This window comes from Astyanax mexicanus, chromosome 16 (genome assembly GCF_023375975.1).
Source record: "Astyanax mexicanus isolate ESR-SI-001 chromosome 16, AstMex3_surface, whole genome shotgun sequence".
Taxonomy (NCBI): domain Eukaryota; kingdom Metazoa; phylum Chordata; class Actinopteri; order Characiformes; family Acestrorhamphidae; genus Astyanax; species Astyanax mexicanus.
In genome coordinates, this window is record NC_064423.1 from 7800551 (window position 1) to 7825019 (window position 24469).

The 24469-nt window shown below is 37.2% G+C and overlaps 1 protein-coding gene across 2 annotated transcripts; it reads right to left on the minus strand.

Moving 5' to 3' along the window:
• Positions 1-1717: 1717 nt before the first annotated feature.
• On the minus strand, positions 1718-24047 carry lims1 (LIM and senescent cell antigen-like domains 1). 2 transcript variants are annotated; one of them, XM_022669530.2, is made up of 10 exons: positions 23880-24047; positions 17667-17826; positions 13189-13255; positions 11788-11908; positions 10567-10716; positions 7198-7348; positions 6830-6922; positions 6323-6371; positions 4588-4663; positions 1718-2211 (listed from the first exon to the last, which is right to left on the minus strand). In XM_022669530.2, the coding sequence occupies exons 1-10, from the start codon at positions 23906-23908 to the stop codon at positions 2097-2099; spliced, it is 1011 nt and encodes a 336-aa protein (XP_022525251.1). In that variant the 5' UTR covers positions 23909-24047; the 3' UTR covers positions 1718-2096. The 2 variants fall into 2 exon arrangements, with proteins under 2 accessions (XP_022525251.1, XP_022525249.1); XM_022669528.2 differs by lacking the exon at positions 1718-2211 and adding an exon at positions 3299-3455.
• Between the last annotated feature and the right edge of the window lie 422 nt (positions 24048-24469).

Sequence of the window (24469 nt, forward strand, 5' to 3'; positions counted from 1 at the left end):
GTTCAGGATATTAGTAGAGACAGGAGATTAGAGTCATGCAGAAAGGCTTTTCTTAATACAGTCCATTTTTACTACCACAGTCTATTAGAGTTTAATAAAATATATTAATGGTGAATAAGGCAAGAGTTAGTAGCACAGTGTGAGAGGTTATAAGAGGGTGGTTATAACAGCAGGAGGCAGATTTAGGAGTGAATGAGTTTAAGACGTTTCCACAGGTCTTATTTTATCTTTACAACTGTGTGACCTGTTGCTCACAATACTCCACACACATCAAATATACTGTTTAATTATAAAATAATATAAAAATGTTCATTAAAGCAAGAACATATTAGGGATGCACCAAATATTTGGCAACCAACCAAAAAATAAAAAATAAAAAATAAATAAATAATAATAATATATATATATATATATATATATATATATATATATATATATATATATATATATTTTTTTTTTTTTTTTTTTTTTTTTTTTAATATATATATATATTTTGGTTGCCAAGTATTTGGTGCATTTATCTATATATTTTAGGGATGCACCAAATACTTGGCAACCAAAAAATAATAATAATAATAATATATATATATATATATATATATATATATATATATATATATATATATAAAATTTACAACAAACAATATTCTGTATATGCTGTTACTGCTATTGATCACACTTTACAATAAAGACCACAAATAACAATGATTTAATTATTGAGAAATACTGATTAAGTCTAGATTATTAATCATTACTACATTTTAATCTTTAAGAATTTAAAAGAGTTTAAAAATTGTAATTGCAATAACTAATAATGTAATTAATTATGTAACAAGTATCAATTAACAATCAGGTGATTATTAGTGATATAGTCTAAGTACCGTGTTAATTAATGAACCCTTATTGAAAAGTATTTTCAAATATATTTTTCTAATTAGATTTTTTTTATAACCCTCTATGGCATAATGTATTATTTTGTTTTACACCTTTCCATACAATAAAATGCTTTATTTACTTACTTATCTTTACTATAAATGTCACACAGCATATCCAATACAATCCAATACAATGAGGAATATGAGTGAGTGATAAATAAGAATAGATTTGTGTGTAAGAAAAGGTAAAGAAGTATTTATATGTATTTATCTGTTTATATTCCTACTACATTCTTACATTCTTGTTGTAAACCTGCTGAAACTGTGTTTTTATATTGTCTATTACTTTCTGCAGTTTTTGGACCACTTTTATTACATTAAAAATAAAAAAGCAGCAATGCTCTCTAATCTCAGGTTCTGGGTTTGGGTTATCCTACTTCTCATATCTTAAATGCTTTAAAACACCTAATTCAAAATTATCAGCTTGTTTGCTTTGTCCAAATGTACTTAAAAGATGAATAAATTCATATTTTCATCCTTAAACATATCAAATTATGCCATAGTGGGTCAAAGAAACAAAAAAACAATATATGTAGGCAATTAACTTTATGCAACAGTAGAAAAAATGGCAAAATTAAATCAATTCCGGTAGAGAACTAATATTTGACCAAAGGATTTGATTTTGGTGCATCCCCAACATAACCAGCACTGTTTCCTCAAAGAAAAGCACTTCAGATGTGTCCTGATGTTTAAAAATCATCTATAACATGCCGCCTACTGATTACCGAGAGCCATATATAATATTTTACTTTAATTTTTCATATGCTGAATATATATATATATATATATATATATATATATATATATATATATATATACCTTGAATAAAGAGGCATAATAATATAATGATAAAGGCAACAGAGGAGCTGATGAGCCGAATCCTTTTTAATAGCTCTACCCTTCCACTTCCATAACTTCAGCTTCTTCTCAGACTCGGAGGATCAGGTAAATTAAGAGAGAGTTAAAGTGTGAGGTGAGAGCAGTGCAGCAGTGAGAGGAGGAAAGTGAGAGGAAGTAAGAGGAAGTGAGAGGTGTAACATGAGGGACTTAAGGCTCGAGTGTGTTTTACCTCCACTACAGAAATGCACGGACTCTGAATAGGTTCTCTAAAGCACCAGGAATTTCACGGTGATCTGTGAGTCGCTCCGCGGCCGTGGACGGTTACTTGCGGCCTACGGTCTCGGCCAGCTTCTTCAGCCTCTTCTTCAGCTCCAGGGGAAACTTCTCGTAGCACTTCTTACACACAGGCTTCATATCGAACTCCACAAACTTGTTTCTGTAAATAAATCAGAGAAATATATAAAACATGTGGTTTACATCCAGGGTTCCTACACTTTTTAACCAATACATAACCATGACTTTTCCGTGCCTTCAAGACAAATTTTCATGACCATACAATTTTTAAAACATATTAAAACTTCAATCAAAATTGATTATAGTAGGCCTAAAATAAAAATATATAATATAATAATAAAACGTGTGTCAGATTCTAAGAGCTCCATTGTGTAAAGGCTAAATTACTGAATTAACTCTGAGCTGATTTATTTGATGTATTTGTAGCTCAAAATAGATTTTCTTCATCGATAAACTGAAACACAAAGATTTGTAGACCAATTTTCCAAAACTTTCTGGGTGTTTTTATTTTTCCAAAAAATTTTCTAATTCCATGACTTGATTCCATGACATGGTTTTTCATGACCCTACGAATCCTGTATATCAACATTCACGTGTTAAAGAGCATGTGCAGAAACTCAGCGTTCTATTTTTCCATCATCTAATAAATATCTGATCCAGGGTGCTGCTCATTTTACACACAATCAGTAGGTTCTGCTGTAGGTTTCATAGAAAAAGAAATTCATAAAAAAGTATTTTAGTATTAAGGACAAATTAACCTAGAGAGAGCGTGCTGAGTGTGAAGCTCATTCAACCATTTGTTTAGTTAAAGTTGTGCGTTTTCAATGGTGGAAAGCTGTCCTGGCCCAGGTTCAGCAAAACAGGCCCAAACCATGATGCTACCACCACCATGTTTCACAAATGGGCAAAGGATTTTTAGCTGGAACACAACATTTTCCTTTCTTCTACTATAATAAATAAATGACCTAATGCCTAAATGTTCTCACACTTTTATGCATCATGAAACAATAAAAATCATGAAACAACAAAAAACACATATTGGGGGAAAAAAAAATCCTAATTGCTGTTGAACATAAAGGCAATGTACGTCAAACATATAATCAACAGAAAACAACAACAACAAAAAAAAACAACACAGTGAAGATGAAAGTGAGAGGTTAAAAATATAAGAAGCTGACCCCAACAGAGAGCAAAGGAGAATGAGGATGAAGAAAGTGAAGAAAGTGAAGAAGGAGACAGAAGAGTTACAGACAGACAGCAGCAGCTTTCTTCTTCCTCTCGCGGGCGTCACGCTCGCGCTTAGCGAGACGGCGCTTCAGCTCCTCGGGCAGACGGTCGTAGCAGTGCTTACAGACCGGCTTTAGATCAACCTCCACAAACTTATCCCTGAGAACCGCCGAGCAGCACAGCGAGGGACGGGCGAGAAGAGGAACGGACATACATGAGGAGTGAGTAGTGAAAAGAGAGAGGAAAGAATGGAGAGAGAGAGAGAGAGAGAGAGAGAGAGAGACACACATTACAGCACAAACATTTATCATTAGTAGAGAAGTAAAGACACAGACAGACACTGAGAAATGTAGACAATAGGGGTGAAGCGATTACTCAAGTAATTAAAAAAATTGATGGATACATTTTTTTGTGCCTCAAGGAATCGTTTAATTAGTTTTAAAACGCAAAGCACGTAAATTTAGCGCGGACTTTGAATGTGAAACAGTGCGCTCAGAGTTGTCACCCGCGCACAGGAAGCAGGAAGTGGAGGAGACAGAGGTTTTAGAGCGGTGGAAATTTAACTTGTAATAAATGAGATTAATGTTAATGCACCTTAATAACAGAACAACAGCACTGTGGAGTCTGGATTATTATTAATACTGTATAATGTGTGTGTGTGATTAGTTTATTACAACGACAACGAGACAAGTTTTCCACTTAACACAGGCTTTATGTTTTATTATGTTATTAACGTAGAGTTTATGTTTTAAAGTTACTCTGACTGTGATTAATATAATGTATTATATCATTTAGCTAAGATGCACAACATAAAGCCAATGTTTATATCTTTATTACTGATTAATGTCCTATATTTGACACTTACAAGAAATCCTAAGTTAAAATAATTTAATATGATTAATTAAATTATCGATTATTGAATTATTACTTGTGGTATTTATTTATGTATATTTTGTGTTTATTATTTATTTCTATTTGTGTTTGCAGTGTGGAAATGTTGTTTAAATGTTATGAATTTAAAAATTAAACCAATTGGTCGTTCATTGTTAAGTGAAATTTCTTATTTTATGTTTTATCTGTTTACTCGATTAATCGAATCGATTTTTCAGTAGAGTACTTGATTACTAAAATAATCGATAGCTGCAGCCTTAGTATACAACACAAACACACTGCAGTATCAGCACAGCCATACAGCAACACAGGAACACAGAGAGAAAACCAAAAAAGAGAGAGAGTTGGAGAGCATGTGTGTGTGTGTGTGTATGTGTGTTTGTGTTAAGAAGACACTCACTTCAGGGTGAGCTTGGTGTTGCAGGTGGAGCAGGAGAAGCAGTTGACGCACCAGGCCTTGTTCAGAGCCGACACGACTGAAACAAAATATCACAACTGTTAATAATCATCAAACACCTTCAACTTACTCAAATCTTACAGAGAAGTGTGATCTAAAATATAATATACGAGTAAAGTAACCGATGCAGAGCCTTTATGCATCTAAGACTGCATCATATGATCTAACAAGTGGCAATAAAGTGGCAAGTTTTCGGCTGAACAGGTAATCACTGAGCTTCAGTAAAGTTGCTGGATAATTTATTACGACCCCTAGCATAATAAAGATGGGCATTTTGAGCACAGAATCGAGTATATTTTCACTGATCAGCTACAGATGAAAGATGAATCTACACTTAAATCAGTCATCGCTTGGCACTAATGTGTGTCAATCTGGCAACCTGTGAGAGCCTCATGCCTGGGGAGGAGAGGGGTGGAGCAGAAAGCTCAGAAATCTAGTGTTTGGCATTTGGGACTCCTGTGGTTGTTTCACACACTCTTTATTACATACAGATTTTTCCATTAAATTATTTAATATATTTGTTTTTTATATGAACAATTCCATTGTTTGTATTTAATAAAGCTAAAACTAACAAAAAATAGGAGTGCAAATATACACTATAGACACAAATTTAAATGCATTTTTTTATTATATATAAGAGACTGTACCTCGACTGGCACAATCTCAAGCTGCAAAAATTTCTCACAGGAAAACATATATATAGTGCAGTATAGTGTGTTTCTAGAAAGCAGGCGTGAGAGTCTACTGCTTTATCTGCATGTCATGAACCTCTTTTCACTGTGTTGCACTTTTGTGTTTTTTACACTACAATATCTCCAAACAAATGATATTTTACTCAAACCAACTGCTGATGCTCTTTGCTTCACCTTCTGAAACTATACTGCGTGATATTAGATAAAAAAAATAACATTGAAATATTTTGTTCTTCTGCAATATATATTGTGATAATAAAAAATACAGTAATTTTGGACCAGATTTAACCAGCAGTCAATATTCCAACTAATAAAACAGTATGTATCAAAGATTAGAGTATAATAAATTATCATTTGTGGATATAATCTGTATCTGGGAGATAGGGCATGGAAAATGAGAACAGTACAGTTTTTATCTTTGTATCCAGCAAGCTTTAGCATAATGTGTACTAGGGCTGTGAATCTTTGGGAATCCCACAATTCGATTCAGAATCGATTCTTTGGGTCACGTTCCGATTTTTTTCCGATTCTTTTAAATCGGTTGAATTTTTTTTTTTTCCCCCATCTTCCACACTTTACAACAAACACCGTAACAAAACACTACACGCCCCTCTGTAGCCTAATAGGGAGAGGCAGTACGAGCAAAAACTTTCCCTGTCCTGCTGCCTCATGACACTCACCTACTGAAAAAAAAAGCTACACTAGACAGGTAAAAAAAAAAAAAAAAAAAAAAAAAAAAAAAAAAAAAAAAGCTCCGTGTGACAGCCTAGTTCAGGGTAAACTGTGGATCTGGAATCCGGATTGGTGATTTGTCTCATGTCTTGTATGAAACGTTTATGTGTCCAGTGTAATATGGCTGTGGCTGTAATATGGATCAGTTATTGGATCTGTGAAGTCCATCCAATACTCAATTTGTTTATTAAATCAATATCTGGCCTGACCGATCCCATCGCTTCAGAAAATTGCATCAAAAAGCCAATATTTACCATCGCCTTCAATCACACGGTTGCAGTGGTAGCAGACATCACCAAACAGCTGTAGAACAGACGGGCAGAAGTTCAGTTTTTATAGACACTGAGTATAAATAGCATTATTGCTTTTAAAGCCAGACAAAAAATATCATGCAACACTCATGTATGTGTATAGAGGATCATGGAAGGTTCTAGTACACTCATCTCAGTCTACATCTAATTTAAGGTTGTTTTACAAGGAGTACAATCTTTTTCAGACGTGATTTTTACCCTCTCACTGAATCCCACATGATCAAAATATCATACGCATCCAATCTGAACAGTGAAATCATAAGTTTAAACACAACACAAGATGAGTCACTGTTTTCCACCAGTAAACTTTTCATTTAATATCAATACTGATTTTCAGGATCAATACAGAATTGCAAAAACTAATATAAAATCTAATCAGACTCATGGTAAAGTAAGGAAGATATACACAGTTTAGTTGTGTCAGTTTGGAGAGCAGATCACTGGTATTACCTGGTTATAGTGAGTCTCGCAGTACGCCAAACCCTTCCTCTCATAATGACGATGACCCAGGAAAGGTTTCTCACACTTGGCGCACACAAAGTGCTACAAACACACAAAACAGAGCCAATTTACTCTTTATTAACATTCGCCACATTTAATCAGGATATATACAAAATTCAGTTTATTATAGAAATGATTCTAAGAAGCTTTATTCATATAAATTACAGGATATAAAGCAATATTTTTATTTTATTAGTAGTTCTGTTTTAACACGGAAAATATTTACTATATGAGCTTTAGAAGTGTGCACTTCATCAGACAAAAATACAATTAGCTTAAAGCACCACCTGAACATAGACACCGGTGCACACACTTACTTCAACATGCCACTGCTTGCCCATGGCGTTGACCACGCGGCCCTCGATAGGTCGTCTGCACGCTCCACAGATCGGCACGCCCATTTTATCGTGGCAAGGAAGACAGTACAGCTCTCCTTTCAGCTCTCGCGCATCAGCAGTCAGCTCCTTCCTACAAAACAATCACAAAACTGTAGTCTAACGCAAACATTTACACATACATACAGTTAACTACATTAAAAAAAGGGCATTTCACTACAACTCAAATCACAGAGACTAAAAATATATTTAAATACACATTTTTCCACTTGATTCAACTGCATGAGAAAAAAACTGATTAGTATTAGATTTCATTATACTACAGATGTTTTATTTCGGTGCCAGGGTTTCCGCCACGTTCATTTCAGTGCGGCGGTCCGCCACGCCTTCGTTCTTCCCCGCCACCCTTCGTGAAAATTCGGAGCCCGGCGTTTTTCCCGCGCTTGATCAGCGTTGCCCCGCCCTCTCTCGTTTCTGACACTGGAATTTGATCATCTCGACAGGACACCAGCTGTCAAACTGGACAACTGAATCCGAGGTATGTGGCGCTGAAATGATGTTTTTTTTATATTTGTGAACAAGTTGTTGAACATTGTTCAAGGGTTATATCGGTAATATGTTGTAGACGTAGCCTACACAACACGGCTGGTTTCGCATGTTGCATCTATTTCGGGAGGCTACAGGTGAGGGCTTCTCTAGCCGTAATTCCTAAACGCACAGCTGTGTTCCAGTCCTGCACATGTAGCAGGGTGGCCGCGGGTCCTTAAAAAGTCTTAAATGGTATTAAATTTCATTTTTGTCAAATAAGGCCTTGAAAAGTCTTATTTTGTCTTAAAATTTCAACCAAAATGTCTTAAATTTGCCGGAGCTAAATTTAGGGGGGAATAATTCCGTCAGCCATGTGTTGAACTTCGGGGGTGGAAATCGGTAGTTAGTCATGCAGTGCCAACATAACGCGCGCGCGAGAGAGAGAGTGTGAGTATAGGACACAGCGAGAGAGAGAGACTGAAACATAACGCGCGAGAGAGAGAGAGCGAGAGCGCGCCTGTAAATAGCGAGAGAGAGAGACTGAAACATAATGCGAGAGAGAGAGAGAGAGAGAGAGAGAGAGAGAGACTGAAACATAATGCGCGCGCGCGCGAGAGAGATGAATTAAACAGTGATTAAACAGCTTCAACTTACGCAGGTGTCCACTCAGGCTCACTCACCTGGTGGAGTGAAAATCACGCTATGTTTCTGTTTCTGGAGCTGTCATAAAGCAAGGATGTAGGGCCCTAGAATAGAGGCACCCTAGAACAGCTCTGCACTCTAAGAAATATAAGTACAGATTTGTACTTAAAAGAGTACAAAGCTTGTCGCTGGGGCTGTACCTTATATTGAGGCACAAAAAAGTACCTTTCAGTGAAAGTCCTTTTTTGTACCCATGGTTTTTGTGGCAGTAAAGATCATAAAGATTATAAACATTATCATCAACTAAATATGGCTCAAAAACTTGATGATACAAAATTGTCTGGCTTTCAAATAAAAAATGTGCAATTTAAATATATATTGTTTATTAGTACAGTGATGCAGAATACTGAATGTACCCTTTGGCTGGTTAAATGGTACAAATTTGTACTTATTGCTGTTAGAAATGACTTTGTACTTCAGAGGGAACAAATCTGACCCTGTAAAGACCAATATTGTACCTTTGAGGGTACAATTATAAAGAGTGTACCTTCGAGTACAAAAAAGTACTCATATCGTACCTCTGTTTTTTAGAGTGTGTGATGCATTTGTTTTCACGGTCCAGTAAACATTTTATTGTAATTAAATTAAAGATTAAAGATATTATTTGTCTGTTTTAATAAGCACAATTTTTAATTAAATTCAATAATATTTTTTATTTTATTTACTCACTCACATTTAAAATACCTAATACAGATAAGAGCGAATAAATAATACATATATATTAAATATATTAAATTGAATTTGGTTTTGTATAAAGTTTAATTGTGTATACTGTACAGTGAGAAAATTGTAATGTTTGTGTCTCGTATTGTGTCTTGTGCATTCACATTTGAAGTTTTCAAGAGGAGGATTAAATGCTCTGAGCCAGCCTGCCAGATGTGCCACTGAATGTGGCTGGGTGATATACTGTATAGATAACATGTCTGTTGTGCCCTTTCTCCTCTGTTATGTATAATTTAACATTTTGTGTTGCACACTTTTACGTTTACCGTATCTGAAAAAAGAACAATAAGGATTTATTTTAAAGAAACCTACTTTTTGCAACTTTTTGTTTTAAGTGGGCATTTTTCAGTGACAGTTGGAAATAAAGAAAATAACTGGAAACATGTGTAATTGTGTTATATCGTGATATCATTAACGTGATATAAATTATCGGTTCCCAACCGGGGGGTCCTGCCACCGCACCTTCAAGGAAATCCTGGGGGAAACCCTGGGTGCACTGAGTTCTTGCAGATTAAATTAAGTTAAAGTTAAATTTAAGACATTTTAAGACACTTTAAAAGCATTTTCAGTGAAATTTTAGATTTGAGTTCTTCCTTTTTAGAACTAATCTCAGTTATCTGTTATTTCAATCTCTGTGATCAAGCCTCTCACTAAACACACACTTTCCCATGTTGTACACTACAAGCAGAGTAGAGTAGAGCTGCAACGATTAGTCGATATAACTGACGATTATGTCGATTTTTAAAATTTGTCAACTACACATTTCATTGTCGACTAATTGTTAATTTGTAACAGTACCACATTACACACAGTGCTGGAGACAGAAACGCCGCAATGGGAGATAAATGGGGGTAAACAGCTCACTCACACAGTTTACACTTAACTTAGTTTGTGTTTCCAAAAGTGACCAAACACAACAGATTACATTTTAAATCACTAAATATCAGTATCTTTCATGTGTAAACAACATTCAGATATTTAAACGCCATTTAAATCTCATGTTCTGCTGTTTCTATCATTTTTAGAGATGGCAGAAATAATCGTTGACTTATCGACTAATCGAAAAAATAATTCTCAGATTAGTCGACTACCAAAATAATCATAGTTGCAGACCTACTTTGGAGACTATGATAACAGGACTATTTCCTGCCTGTAGTTATGGGATTTGTAGTTTAATCACTGGTAGCAAACCATGATTCTCAGGAATTAACGAAAGAATAAAAGCGAACATTTAAGACTTCACTAAATTAAATTAACACTAAAAAGCTACAGGTAACCTGTGCACTCATCTTTAAGAAACCCATAGGAACCCTGCTGCATCCCTAACCTAAACAGACCTACAGCCGAAGGTTAATTTCAGCTGAAATCTGTTCTTCCCTGAGCTCGATGCGCACTCACCCACAGTTGCTGCAGTTGAAGTGGTCCGGATGATAGGGATCGTTCTTGAAGATGAGAGGCTGCTCCTCGATGATGGCGTGGCACTTCTGACAGATATACTTCCCCAGACCACGAGCTTTCTCCCGGTTATGACACGGACGGCACAGATGACTGAAAAAAACAGCACACACCCAAAACTCAGCAACTTATATATAAACACAAATATATAGAAGTTAAATAGAATGTGATTCTTCACTCTCAGTCTTCAGCACAGCACAGTGTGTCGGCAGTTTAGAGGAAAATTTATGGATTAGCTTCCTTGCTAATCAGACAGCACAACAACACTGCGAGCAGCGGTGAGCACACTTAAAACTAACTTGTGGTGACCTGGTGAAATGCGAGCTCAAACGACAGGCGTATTTTAGAACATTAAATACTACAAATTAAAGCTTAGATCAGGCCCTAAATATCCAGCCTGAGCCGGGCCAAGCCCATGCACATGCTACCCAAACCTGACCCGACCCGACCAATCCCATAAACTATAATTTCGGGCAAGGTCTGATTTAAACCAGACATTTTTTTATTAAGTAAAGCATTTAAAACTGAGCTTTTTGAAAAAAAAAATTGTTTAAATGAGTGAAATCTGTTCAGAATTATGTTAATTCATTCAACATTGCAACACTGAAGAAGCATAGATCTATTATTTAATAAAAATGTTTATTAATTACCGATCTCCCAAAGATTAAAACGCAAATAATGCGAACAATAATCCACAGACCTGAACATCGGTAAATTAAACTACAAGAATGATTTCCTCTAATCTAATATAATTTTAAATGGTTTAAGAATATAAAGCACTTTCTAAAAAAACACAGTTTGATGTATTACTTTGCTATATTGTGATTATCACACCACAGCATCATATAAAATAAAAATTGCATTAAAAAACAGACGCCTGTGTCACAGACTATTATTCTGAGCCCGACTCAACTTAACCCGACAAGACCCGAGGAAAGTGGTGGTAAATCTCAGCCCAAACCGGCCCAAATTCAGGTCGGGCCTTGAGTCAGGTGGGGTTTGAGCAGAGAATCTAAACTCTACTATAAACGTACTAGGAGGTAAAAATGCATACCATCACACAAAATACAAACATGCTGCCAAGGTGATACTGTGATATTGTACGCAAGGTGATATATTGTTGTTGTTTAAATGGAATTTTAGACCGAAACTGATCAAACTCACCGTCCAGCATTTTTAACGAATCCGACGTCAGCGAGCACAGCCTGACAGATATCACAGCAGAAGCAGTCGGGGTGCCAGCTGTTATTCATGGCTTTAATCACACGGCCAATGATGAACTCTCCTGCAGGCATGAGGAGGATTTACAGTGAGCGATGGAAATACAGTCAATACGATCAATACAGTCAAAACGATCAATACAGTCAATACTAAATTCTTGGGAGTGTGCATTCACTCCCAAAAATACTTTAAATGAAAAACAGCCCCCTAATGATGATGGAGTAGTAATGGTAAATAAACACCACCATACTGATGGAGTTGCAGCGGTACAGTACTGTTTACCCCACGGCTTATCATGGTATGAATATAGATGCTATTTATACCTTGCAAGTATGTTTTATAAATGGTCTTAGGAAAAAAATGCAATCAAACAAAGCATCTCATCAACTTGTCACTATAATTAGAGATTAAAACAGTTTATAAATTGAGAACGTGATAATCAATCCATAGTAAAAAGAAAATTATATATATATATATATATATATATATATATATATATATATATATATATATATATATATATATATATATATATATATATAATAAAATTATTATCTGAAAAAATAATAGTTCTAAAGAGCTTAAAGGCTTACAGGACCATAAAGGAGTATATTTTCTGTAGTAATTCATTATATGATGGGGGTGTGTCGGAAGCTCTGGCAGCTCTTGTCAGTAGAGCTTTAGCCAGTATTTTCTTATTTGAACTGTGCAATATGTCACAGTAACCTCTTGTAACTTTTAACCTCCAAACCTGGCTATGTTTTTCTGATGAACAGGTAATCACTGAGTAAGGTTTCCTAAACATAGATGGTTAATCTTGGCATCATGTTCTCCTACACCAGTCTTACACACTGCTTTTGGATAACTTTATGCTGCTTTACTCCTGGTGCAAAAATTCAAGCAGCTCAGTTTGGTGGTTTGATGGCTTGTGTTCATCCATCTTCCTCTTGATTATATTCCAGAGGTTTTCAATTTGGTAACATCAAAGCTTTTATTTAACTAAAATAAACTGCAAAACAATAATAATAGAAGAACAACAACAAAATCAAAATGAAGGCTTTTAAAAAGGGAAATACTGACATACCATAAAACCCTGATCATTTTGGAGAATACTACAATACTGTTGCAAATGTCAATATAAACCTATAATTTAGTTTGAATAGAAAATAACCACATAACCTCAGTAATCAGCACCAGACAAAATAAGTCTGTAAGTGACTTATTACTGTATAGACTCAAAAATATTCAGACTGGAAACAGTGCATGAAGCACAAGTCTGAATGGTGTTTATGCAATATGTGACAGCCCAATGGTGTGGGAGCGCTTGATAATAAATTATCTTACCACACTGGTGACAGCAGGGGGCAAACAGCATTTGGAAATCATGCTCACAGTACTTCCTCCCCTCAAACTACACAGAGACAGATGACACAAATTAAAATAGGAGAAACAGGTCAAATGTTAAAACACAAATTATATATAAGTCATAGCAAAACAGTTTTAAAACACATAGGTAGCAGGATATCCCTGTTTCCTATATAAAAATCGTTCTGTACATTATTAGCAATTACATTACATTACATTACATTACATTACATTTGGCAGACGCTTTTGTCCAAAGCGACTTACAATAGTCAAGTACAATGTAAAATAAGTTTAAAGGTAAAACATCTTTGGATAGGGATAAAAGGAGGTCAAAGGGGAATAATAGGATAGAGAAGTGAAGGAGGGGAAGAAGGAAATGAGGTTATAAGTATTTAGTGTGTTAGAGGTGTTAAGAGAGTAAGTGCTCTTTGAAGAGCTCTGTCTTCAGGAGTTTATTAAAGATAGTGAGAGATTCTCCTGATCTGGTAGTGGAAGGTAGTTTGTTCCACCATTGGGGAACTCTGTATGAGAACAGTCTGGATTGCTTTGTGTGAATGTTTGGCAAAGCGAGGCGACGTTCATTGGAGGAGCGCAGCGGCCGGGAGGTAGCGTAAGCCTTCAGGAGCGAGTGCAGGTAGGAAGGAGCTGTTCTGTCATCACCTTGTAGGCGATTGTAAGAGTTTTGAATTTGATGCGAGCATCAACTGGTAGCCAATGGAGCTCAATGAGCAGCGGGGTGACATGTGCCCGTTTTGGCTGGTTGAAGACCAGACGTGCTGCTGCGTTCTGGATCATCTGGAGTGGTTTTACTACACAGGCCGAGAGGCCAGTTTGCAGGGCATTGCAGTAGTCGAGGCGTGAGATGACGACCGCTTGCACCAGGAGTTGGGTGGCCTGTTGCGTCAGGAACGGTCTAATTTTTCAGATGTTATAGAGCGCAAAGCGGCAGGACCGAGCAACTGAGGCCACATGGTGCGTGAAGGAGAGCTGGTCATCAACCATAACACCCAGGTTCCTAGCAACCTTTGTCGGTGAGAGAGAGAGAGAGTCGATACTTATAGAGAATTTGTGTTGAAAAGATGGTTTCGCTGGTATAACCAGAAGTTCAGTCTTTGAGAGATTTAATTGAAGGTGATGCTCCCTCATCCATGAGGATATGTCAGAGAGACACTGCGAAATCCGTGCAGAGATTGAGTGATCTTCAGGTGAGAACGACAGGTATAGCTGGGTGTCATCAGCAAAGCAATGGTAGGAAAATCCGTGTGAGCGGATAACCTGACCAAGAGAGGTGGTGTATATGGAGAAGAGAAGGGGTCCCAGTACCGAACCTTGGGGAACCCCAGTGGATAAGGAGCGGGCTGAGGACAGCTGTCCTTGCCACGACACCTTGAACGAGCACCCAGTGAGGTATGATCTGAACCATGACAGCACATTATCTGCGATCCCCATGTTTGAGAGTATAGTTAGGAGGAAGTCATGGTTGACTGTGTCAAATGCGGCCGAGAGGTCCAGCAGAATGAGCACTGAGGACTGACCTGCAGCTCTGGCAGTTTTCAACGCTTCAGTCACAGACAACAGAGCCGTCTCGGTAGAATGTCCTTTTTTGAACCCAGATTGGTTCTGGTCCAGAAGGTCATTCTGGGAGAGGAAGCCAGAGACCTGATTTAAAACTGCTCTTTCTAGTGTTTTAGAGAGAAAGGGTAGCAGTGAGACCAGTCTGTAGTTGTCAACCTGGGCGGGGTTGAGAGAAGGCTTTTTAAGCAGTGGTGTCACATGTGCTTGTTTGAAAGCAGTGGGGAATACACCAGAAGTTAAAGAGGCATTGATCGTGTGAGTGATAGCCGGAATGATTGCAGGTGCGATAGTTTGCAGTAGGTTTGAAGGAATTGGGTCAAGTGGACACGTAGTAGGACGGCTACGTGTTAGGAGAGCCAGTGTCTCGTTCTCAGTGAGAGGAGTGAACGAGGAGAAAGCAACGACTTCGGTGGAGGGACACCGGGCAGTAGAGGATGCAGTAGGACTGCTACATTGTGCATCAGTAAACTGGTTGCTGATGGCCGCCACTTTGCCAGTAAAGAATGAGGCAAGTGTTTCGGCCGTAAGGCATGTAGCCGGAGGAGGAGGCAGAGGGTTGAGTAGTGATTTAAATGTAGCAAATAGTTTCCGGGAGTCTGTGAGAGAGCAGAATTTATTGTGATAAAATTCAGCTTTAGCAGTAGTGAGGTTGGCTGAGAAAGAAGCCAGGAGCAGTTGGTAATTTTTTAGGTCTGCTTGTTTTTGGGTTTTTTGCCATTTTCTTTCGGCAGCTCGGAGTTTGGAGCGTAGTTCCCTGAGTGTGTCATTTTTAAGCCATGGCTGCGGTTTGTTTGAGCTAATGGCTCGAGATGTAAGAGGACAGAAGTTGTCCAAACAGGAGCTTAGTGTGGAGCAGAGGGTGTCAGTGGCATCATTGAGTGGTGAAAATAAGCCTGGTGGAGGCATATTGTCAGTCACCAGCGAGGAGTACTGGTCTGCTGAGAGATCTCGAAGATTTCGGCGGAACGAGACCATAGTAGGAGTAGCTGTGGGTTTATTTGAAATATGAACATTGAGTTTCATAAAGTAGTTATCTGAGACGTGCAAAGGAGTGACAGAGAGTCGGTGTCACAGTTACGAGTGAAGATCAGGTCTAGTTGTTTGCCAGCTTTATGTGTTGGAGGGCTGGGGACCTGCTCCAGTTCCAAAGACTGCATGAGGGATAGGAAGTCCGTGAAGCTGGTACTGTCATGGTGGATGTTCATATCCCCTAGAATGAGCATGGGACAATCTTGCTCAGGGATAGAAGACAGTAGCATGTCAAGTTCATGCGTGAATTCGCCCATTTGTCCAGGAGGACGGTAGAGAACAATAATGGCAAGTTTTGCTGGAGTATTAACCAGTGTGGCATGATACTCAAATGTATTGAATGTGTTTGCCGGTAATAGTGGAGTATGTTTTAAGCCATTAGGGATTAATAGGCCCGTTCCACCTCCTCGTCCAGAGAGAAGAGAAGTGTGGGAGAAGGAATAATAATTGGAAAGAGCCGCCGGAGTAGCAGTATTTTCAGGTTTGATCCAAGTTTCAGTCAGTGCCAGCAGTTGTAATGACTGATGATTCGCATAAGAGGCGATAAAGTCTGCTTTATTAACAGCCGACTGGCAGTTCCATAGCCCAACAGAGAATGAGGTAGTAGTGGGCGTGGTTTGTTTTAGTGGACGCAGGTTAGTATGATCCTGGCGCCTGTTTGTGTTTTTACGCCTTCTGTGCGTGCCGGAAATAACTGAGATGTGTTGGGAGCACATTTTAGGAGGCAGTAGGACGGGCTGCCTTGTCAGTGTCCTTGCTCGGTGGACTCGCGCAGGTAGACTCGCAGGTCTTTACCCGCGTTGGTCTTCACACGAGAGGGTCTCAACAGCTGACGCCTCGGCGAGTGTGAGTGATGTAATAGGATTCTAGATTGCGCACAGCTGCGGGCGATATAGGAAATCAGCGCCACCAGACTGTCTTTTAAAGCCGTGAGTAACGCCCCAGAGGTCCGCAAACAAAGAGAGTGTGAAAGAGGGGGTTTGCCACGCCCCGCTCAAGTGAGAATCGCCCAACCTTGTCCGAAAAAAGCGCGCTTGCTGTTGCTGCTACAGCGTATCTGAAGTGAAAGTAAAGTAAAAAAGTAAAAAGAGCAGTCTGGTGTAGCTTGAAGTTCCTGCTAGCCCTGCTAGTGTGCCCTTGTCTTATTAATAAGACAATAAGACAAGCAATACACACCTTGCATTTAAACACTTAATATTCTTAATTGTGTAAATAATAGAGCTGTGCCATATCGTATAGTACATAATAATAACAACGTTTCTGAATATAGTGAACGAAATTATACCCTGAAATATGGTGCCATATCACACTGTTCTAATTGTCCATTATATATCTGCTAGAGACAGATTATATCTGTCTAGTATCTTTTATTTTACTTTAATCCTGAATAAATGGAGAGTATTGGAGTGCATTATTATTATTATTATTATTATTATTATTATCATGATATTCTGGATCATTGACTTACAAATCTGATAAAATTCTTGTATTTTTTAATATCTCAGTAAGGGATGTGCCATATCATATCGTATGCTATAATAAAATGAAATTTTCGTTTTGTTGCAGTAGTGTATTCTTGATTTTTTTTAATGTGATATTATTTAAGGGCCGTATTTAAGGGCCATGTGATATTATTTAACGGCCAATGGTCTGCGTATCTCAGACCATTCCTTCTTTTACAGCAGGACACACGGAGCAATATAAAAGCACAACAATACTATCTACACCAGAACACAAAGAATGTTTTTTTTTATGCCACTACATATAAAAGAATGTGATTCTCTTCTGCAGACAGTAAATTACACACACAGGAGGTCTCCCACTGTATATCTGTGGCTGAAAGTTATATTTACCTCGTAGAAAAGTCCTTCAGGAAACTGCTGAAAGCACTGTGCACAGACGAAGCACTGCTCGTGGTACAACTCGCCGTTACTGTTCACGATCTTCTCTGCCGGGGCAAAGCCGCTTTTGCACCGTTCGCATGCGGCGTTTGCCAGGGCATTGGCCATATTGCTGGTGGGGGAAAAGAATACTGGTGTTAGAATGATGTTTTCAGGCATTTATTATTGCATTATTTTATTTTTTCATTTAAAAGAAATGTAATATTTAAAAAAGCATATAAATTTACAGTAGGGCTACAAAATAAACGTTCAGCATCATCACTGCATCGCACGTGCGCATGCCAAATTAAATCAACCACATCCTGAAACACCTTTCCTGCTGTTTGATACAACAGGTAAAGGCAGAAGATACTGGCTCAAATTAATACATTTCAGAGGGCATTATCACATCAAATCTAATTTATTTATATAGCGCTTTTTACAACTGATGTCAAAAAGCAGCTTTACAGAAATGTAATCGCAGGACAGAGAATCTGACAAAACACAGAACCTCCAGTGATCAACAAAGGCAAATTATAAACAATTGTTTTTATTATTTTTATTAAGAGTTTGTTATAAAATGCATGATTAATATAAATTTGGGACTTCTGAAAACAGGTGACTGCTTGTGAAATCTGGTGAAATATCCTGTATTTTTACTATATATAGCAAGTACAACAGTTGGTATTATGTACAATATAATATACATAATACCAACTTATTTGAATGACAACTTGATTTTACTGTAGAATTAAAAGGAAGTTTTGCATCTTAACTTATTTTTATAAAGTACATATTTGGCCAATATCAGACAGCGCTATAAATTTCTATTTGGGTGCAAAAATAAGTTTATATAAGCAATTATTTATCTGCTTCACTGAATGAGACAGATCTTAAATACATATTAGAAGATTCAACATTATAGGTTTTTAGTTACTGCTGGCTGTGTGAGTGTACAGACAGCTGCATTTCAATCAGCACTGTAGATCCAGTTCCATTACAGATCTGCTGAAATGCAGTTTAAAACACAGGAAATGTTCAGCATGTCCCTGAGGGACTGCACTAATGTAAATACATCACTGCACACTGGCAGGAACAAGGGAAGATGATTTTGCACACTATAGAACTGTTCAGCTAAAAGCAAAAACACTGTCCCTGCATTTATTTATTTATTTATATTTCTGTAGATGACCTGACATATTGGACAGATTGGAGACATATATCCTCTCTGCGTAACAAATCAGCCTGAAATCCAACAGTAACCCATGATTAGTGTAATTATAACAAGAGGGTTGTCATGATTACTCAATTAAATTTGAGTACTTACTCAAAAACACTGATTACAATGAGAGAAGGAAAAATTAATCAGCCATATATGGGACTGGGCAATAATTCAGCACATCTTGAAAACAGGTTAGATTAAATTATCCATATTTTACAGCTCCTGCTGCTAGTGCTGTGCGTTAAAAATGTCTATCGTAATAACTTCCTATCGTTTCTACAGTAATTTCATTAATGTATGGGCGTGGTCACTTTGCATAAACTCAGTTTATTTAAGTGATAATAAAGTAATCTTTGCAAAAAAAGCTTCATAATGTGGTTTTGCGACAAGGTGCTGCTTTACGTTATTTGACGGACACTTTAAAAAATGTTAATTGAGTTTAATTTGATCACTCAATTTAAATACCTGTATAATTTTGAATTTTGAATTCCTATAATATAATTTCATTTCAGTGCACTGTAAACTCATACGCTGTTTGAACTGAAATGATTTAAGTCTGTTCTACATAAAATTATATATTTCTAAACAATAATCAACTATTTTGAGTTGAGTTCAGCTGAACATTTGTGAGCACAAATACTGTACTATTCAAAATGAGATCTTTGAATTGAACCAACTTTTAGTCATTAACAGCTTATTTTCTTTTGGCTTCTATCACAATCTATTTGCATACTGGGTGTGTCCAACAGTTTCTGACAGACACTCACCATCCGTATGTAGTGATTCCTCCTGGGCTACCTTAGAAATAAATCAAATTCCCCTTTAGTTGTAATTAAAACTTGATGTTTTAATTTATGCTAGCTCAAGTTTTTATTTCCCTTTACTTACTGTAAAATTGAGCAAACCTGCCTTAAAAAAGTTAAGTAAACTCAACTTATCCGGCCTTATAACTAGGGCTGGCCCGAATAGCGTTTTTTGAGCTCCGGATATTCAGCACTGATTCGAAGCGAATATTCGAATATTCGTTTTTAAAAAAGAGGTAAAAAAAAAAAAAAAAAAAATCACGGCCCCCTTAATCCACTGAAAAATTTGCTCTGACCGACGAGACATATTCACCCCGGATTTTTGGTGTTTTTATCCCGAATTTTTGTGTTTTCACCCCATATTTTTTCTGTGTTTTTAGCCCAGATTTCTTTGTGTTTTCATCCCGGAATTTCTGCTGCCCCACACTGCTGCGTAAGCAGGCTAGGAGCGCTGCTGCTGCACGGTTTCTCCGCTGCGCAAGCCAGCCCAGTAAATTGCTGTTTGTGTTTTCACACTTAGGCTATTTGCTTAAAAAACAAACAAAAAAAAAAAAACGTTTGTTCAGGAAGTATTTTATATTCTTAAACATTGTTAATTATATTAGAGGACAGTCATTGTAAACTGTATTTTTGCACTTGGGCTATAAACTCAATATTAAACATTTTGTTTGTTTAGAAATTATTTTATATTTTTAAACCATGTTAAATTATATTAGAGTAGAGGAAAGTCATTGTTAATGACGTTATTGTACTTGGTCTATTTCGGTTTAAGGATTGTTGCAGGGCATAGCCGTATTACTGATTTTGTATTTTTGCACTTGGGCTATAAGCTCAATATTAAATATTTCGTTTGCTTAGAAATTATTTTATATTTTTAAACCATTTTAAATTATATTAGATAAGAGGAAATTCGTTCAGACATCATTTTTGTAGGCCAGGCTTTTGTAACCGATTTAGCCCCTACTGTTGCCACATTACCCCTTACGTTTTATTATATAAATCAGTTTCCAAGTGCCTGCATTTTTTTTATCATGTATAATGGTCTGCGCGAGACTGATTTTTTAAACCCACTCCTCCACGCTCCCGCGTTTCTGTCTCGTCGCTCCGCAAAAAATAGCTTATTTTAATCCCGCGCCCGCCCGCCACATATACATTTCTGCCGCTCCCGCCCCACGTTCCTAATATAAATTAAATAAACTACATTTAGTGCTTCAAATTTACTTATATATTTATTAAAACAGCAGCGCTGAATAGTGCTGAATAGTGCCATCGGTGTGTGCGTGTGTGTCGGTCCATCCTGCGCGTTGAGAGTTTTCTTTAGGTTTTTTTTTTTTTTTTTTTTTTACAATTATTACAGTTTTCTTAACTATTTATTAATTTGCTCCCGCATCGTCTGGATTAAACTCCCGCTCCAGCCAATAACAGTTCAGTTCTGTCCGCGCGCAAGATATTCTGACGGGACCCGCGAGAACAGAAGGTGGTTAGAGTGAGGTGGAGCTCTGGAAAGGAAAAAAAAAAAACGAATATCCGAATACCAAAATTAAAAACCGAATACCTACTCAACGAACGAATATCCGAATACCCGAATATTCGGGTCCAGCCCTACTTATAACAGTATAACAAAATTTTTTAAAAAGTTAAATCAACTTTCCATTTAGTTGTAATAACTTGATGTCCTAAGTTATGCTAACTTACGTTTTCATTACCCATTACTCAATTTTTTAAGGCAACCGGTTTCCTCAATTATTTTTAATAAATTCAACTTATCCGGGCTTATAGTGTAGGAAATTTCCATTCAGAATGCAGTGTACTCCCAGACTAGACTTAAGCACTGACTGGGTAATCGCCTTATAGTGTTTACATAAAGAATAAACCCAAAGAATTAACCTATTAGATTATAACTTTGCTTCAACCGTGTATTTATATACGATCTGGTATCATATCATTAAAATGAAGAACAATCCAAATTTAACATTCATTTTAATAAAAGCCTTTGTAAATAATAAAGCAAGGTCTGGTGTGTAAACTGAAGAGGCTGATCTGATCTACAGTCAGGTCATAACCTCAGTGACTCAGTGATTCCTCTTTAGATATTTCTGCATGATGAGCTCAGAGGAAGTACAGTAAGCAGTGCACAGATAGCATTACAGCTCCCGCCCGGCTCCTCCACTGTTCCCATGGAACCAAAGCAAAGATGAGTTCAGGGATAAGGTCCCCTGTAGAAACCCATTCCCTAATATGGTAATCCTCTAACTGGGACCAGATCCTCATTCCACAAAGCCAGTCTAAGCATCTAACGCCTGACTTCATCAGCATCTCACACTGTTTCCAATACAAACACAGACCAGGAGCTGCGAGTACAGCTATATCTACGTCTATAAATCAGATGTTTATAGCTGGATCTGTTCTCTGGAGCTGTTGGTGTTTTTGGCACAGCGGGCAGATCTGGCACAGTCTCTGGGGATAAGGGAGAGGTTTGCTTGAGGGCTGAAACATTCTGTGTGACTGCATGTCTAAACCGAACCTTAAGATTGTGCAAGTAAACTGTTGCTTTCATGCATAATCTTTACTTTACACAATGTGGAAAAATCTGTATTAACTAGGGGTGCGCTATATCATATTGTACACAATAATATTACAAATATTTTTTAATATGGTGAACGTTATTATACCCTGAAATATTGTTCTATATTACCCACCCCTAATTGTTTATCACATCAGGGTTTTACTTTTTTACTGTTTTTAGAAAAGAGAAAAAAAATCACACTGCTCTCATTTCCCATTATATAGCTACTAGAGACTAGAGAGTAATTTCGAGGGGATTAAGTTTAAACGGTGATGCCTATAGGAAACAGGTATGGGGTTTACTTCAGCTCACTTTTAGCCATTCTATTTACTATGATTTTTATGTTAACAGGGTTGTATCTGTAGTGTTCATAATTATGAAAAAATTGAGAAAACAAAAAGACTATTTTGGGTAATGCCCTTCCTGCATCCCTCCTCCAAAAAGCTAAACTTTCATAGATTTAAAGAAAAGACTTTCTGAAAAAATATATTCATAAAGTAGGGTCTCAAACGTAAAGCTGCTTGAATTTTCGCACCAGGAAGAAAGCAGCATAAAGCAGTGTGTAAGACTGGTGGAGGAAGAGAACATGATGCCAAAATGCATGAATTAAAAACTGTGATTAAAAAATCAACCAGGGTTATTCCACCAAATATTGATTTCTGAACTCTTTAACTTTCTGAAAACTTTATGAATATGAACTTGTTTTCTTTGCATTACTTGAGGTCTAAAAGCTTTTTTATTATTATTATTTCAGCCATTTCTCATTTTCTGCAAATAAATGCTGTAAATGACAATATTTTTATTTGGAATTTGGGAGAAATGTTGTCTGTAGTTTATAGAATAAAGCAACAATGTTCATTTTACTCAAACATAAACCTATAAATAGCAAAATCAGAGAAATTGATTCAGAAACTGAAGTGGTCTAAAGTATTTTTTTTTCCAGAGCTTTAGATATATATACACAGATATACAGATAGCTAAATGACTAAAATGTACTTATAACGTGTTTCTGCTCTTTCCAAATATTGGGAAAACCCTTAAAAATCTTAGTATTAATAATTATCCCAAAATTATCTCAAACACTGATCTTACAAATACACTTAATGGTGAATATTACTCATTAAATACATTCCTTAAATTAAAATATAATGTGAGTAAACACAGCTGGCCACGTTAACACACACAGCTAACGCCCCACTCAGCAGTTAGTTAGTTAGCTTAGCTAAGCTTAGCGTTAGTTAGCGCTGCTGCGGCTGCTGGTAACACAGCTGGAAACGGGGAGCGGTGAGCTGGGAAAATGCCAGACGAAAAACAGCAGCTTCATAGCGTTCCGAACACAACCCTCAATAAATAACTAACTAACTAGCCTAACTATATATCTAACTTTCCTGATATCCTGACAGAGCGGGAGTTACAGGATTAAATCAATAATTCTCTCAGTAGTTCTGAGTTACAGTCACTTCTGTGTTTATTAGCTGTACTCGCTAATGTTGAAACTATGCAGCTAAGCTAAGCTAAGTTACCCGTTAGCATCGAAAGCTAATAGCGACTCCGCCTCAGGAATAAAAGTCGGATTTCTCTCAGTCTGAACTCACCTGCCCGTCATTTCTGCCACCCCCAGCATCCCCCACACTCCCGCTAATCCGGAGGGGTATGGAGAGTCTCCGCGCTGCTACTAAACTGTAGAATTAAAATCAGGTAAAGAAAACAGCGGTTACTGAAGCAGCGCTGCTCCGCTCCGAATCCGCCCTTCCTCCTCCTGCTACCCCGTACAGGGTTGCCAGATCCAACAAAATATCCAGTCCAAAGTCACTCTAAACCCCGCCCGTCAGAAGCTTAAACTAGCCCAAAATACACAGCTCTGAAAAAAAATTTGAGAGCACTTAAAAATGATGAGTTTCTTTGATTTTACCAAATTGAAAACCTCTGGAATATAATCAGGAGGAAGATGAATTATCACAAGCCATCAAACCACCAAACTGAACTGCTTGAATTTTTGCACCAGGAGTAAAGCAGCATAAAGTTATCCAAAAACAGTGTGTAAGACTGGTGAAGGAGTACATGATGCCAAGAGGCATGAAAAAAAAACGGATAAAAAACCACCAGGGTTATTCCAGCAAGTATTGATTTCTGAACTTGTTTTCTTTGCATCATTTTAGGTCTGAAAGCTCTACATTTTTCTCAT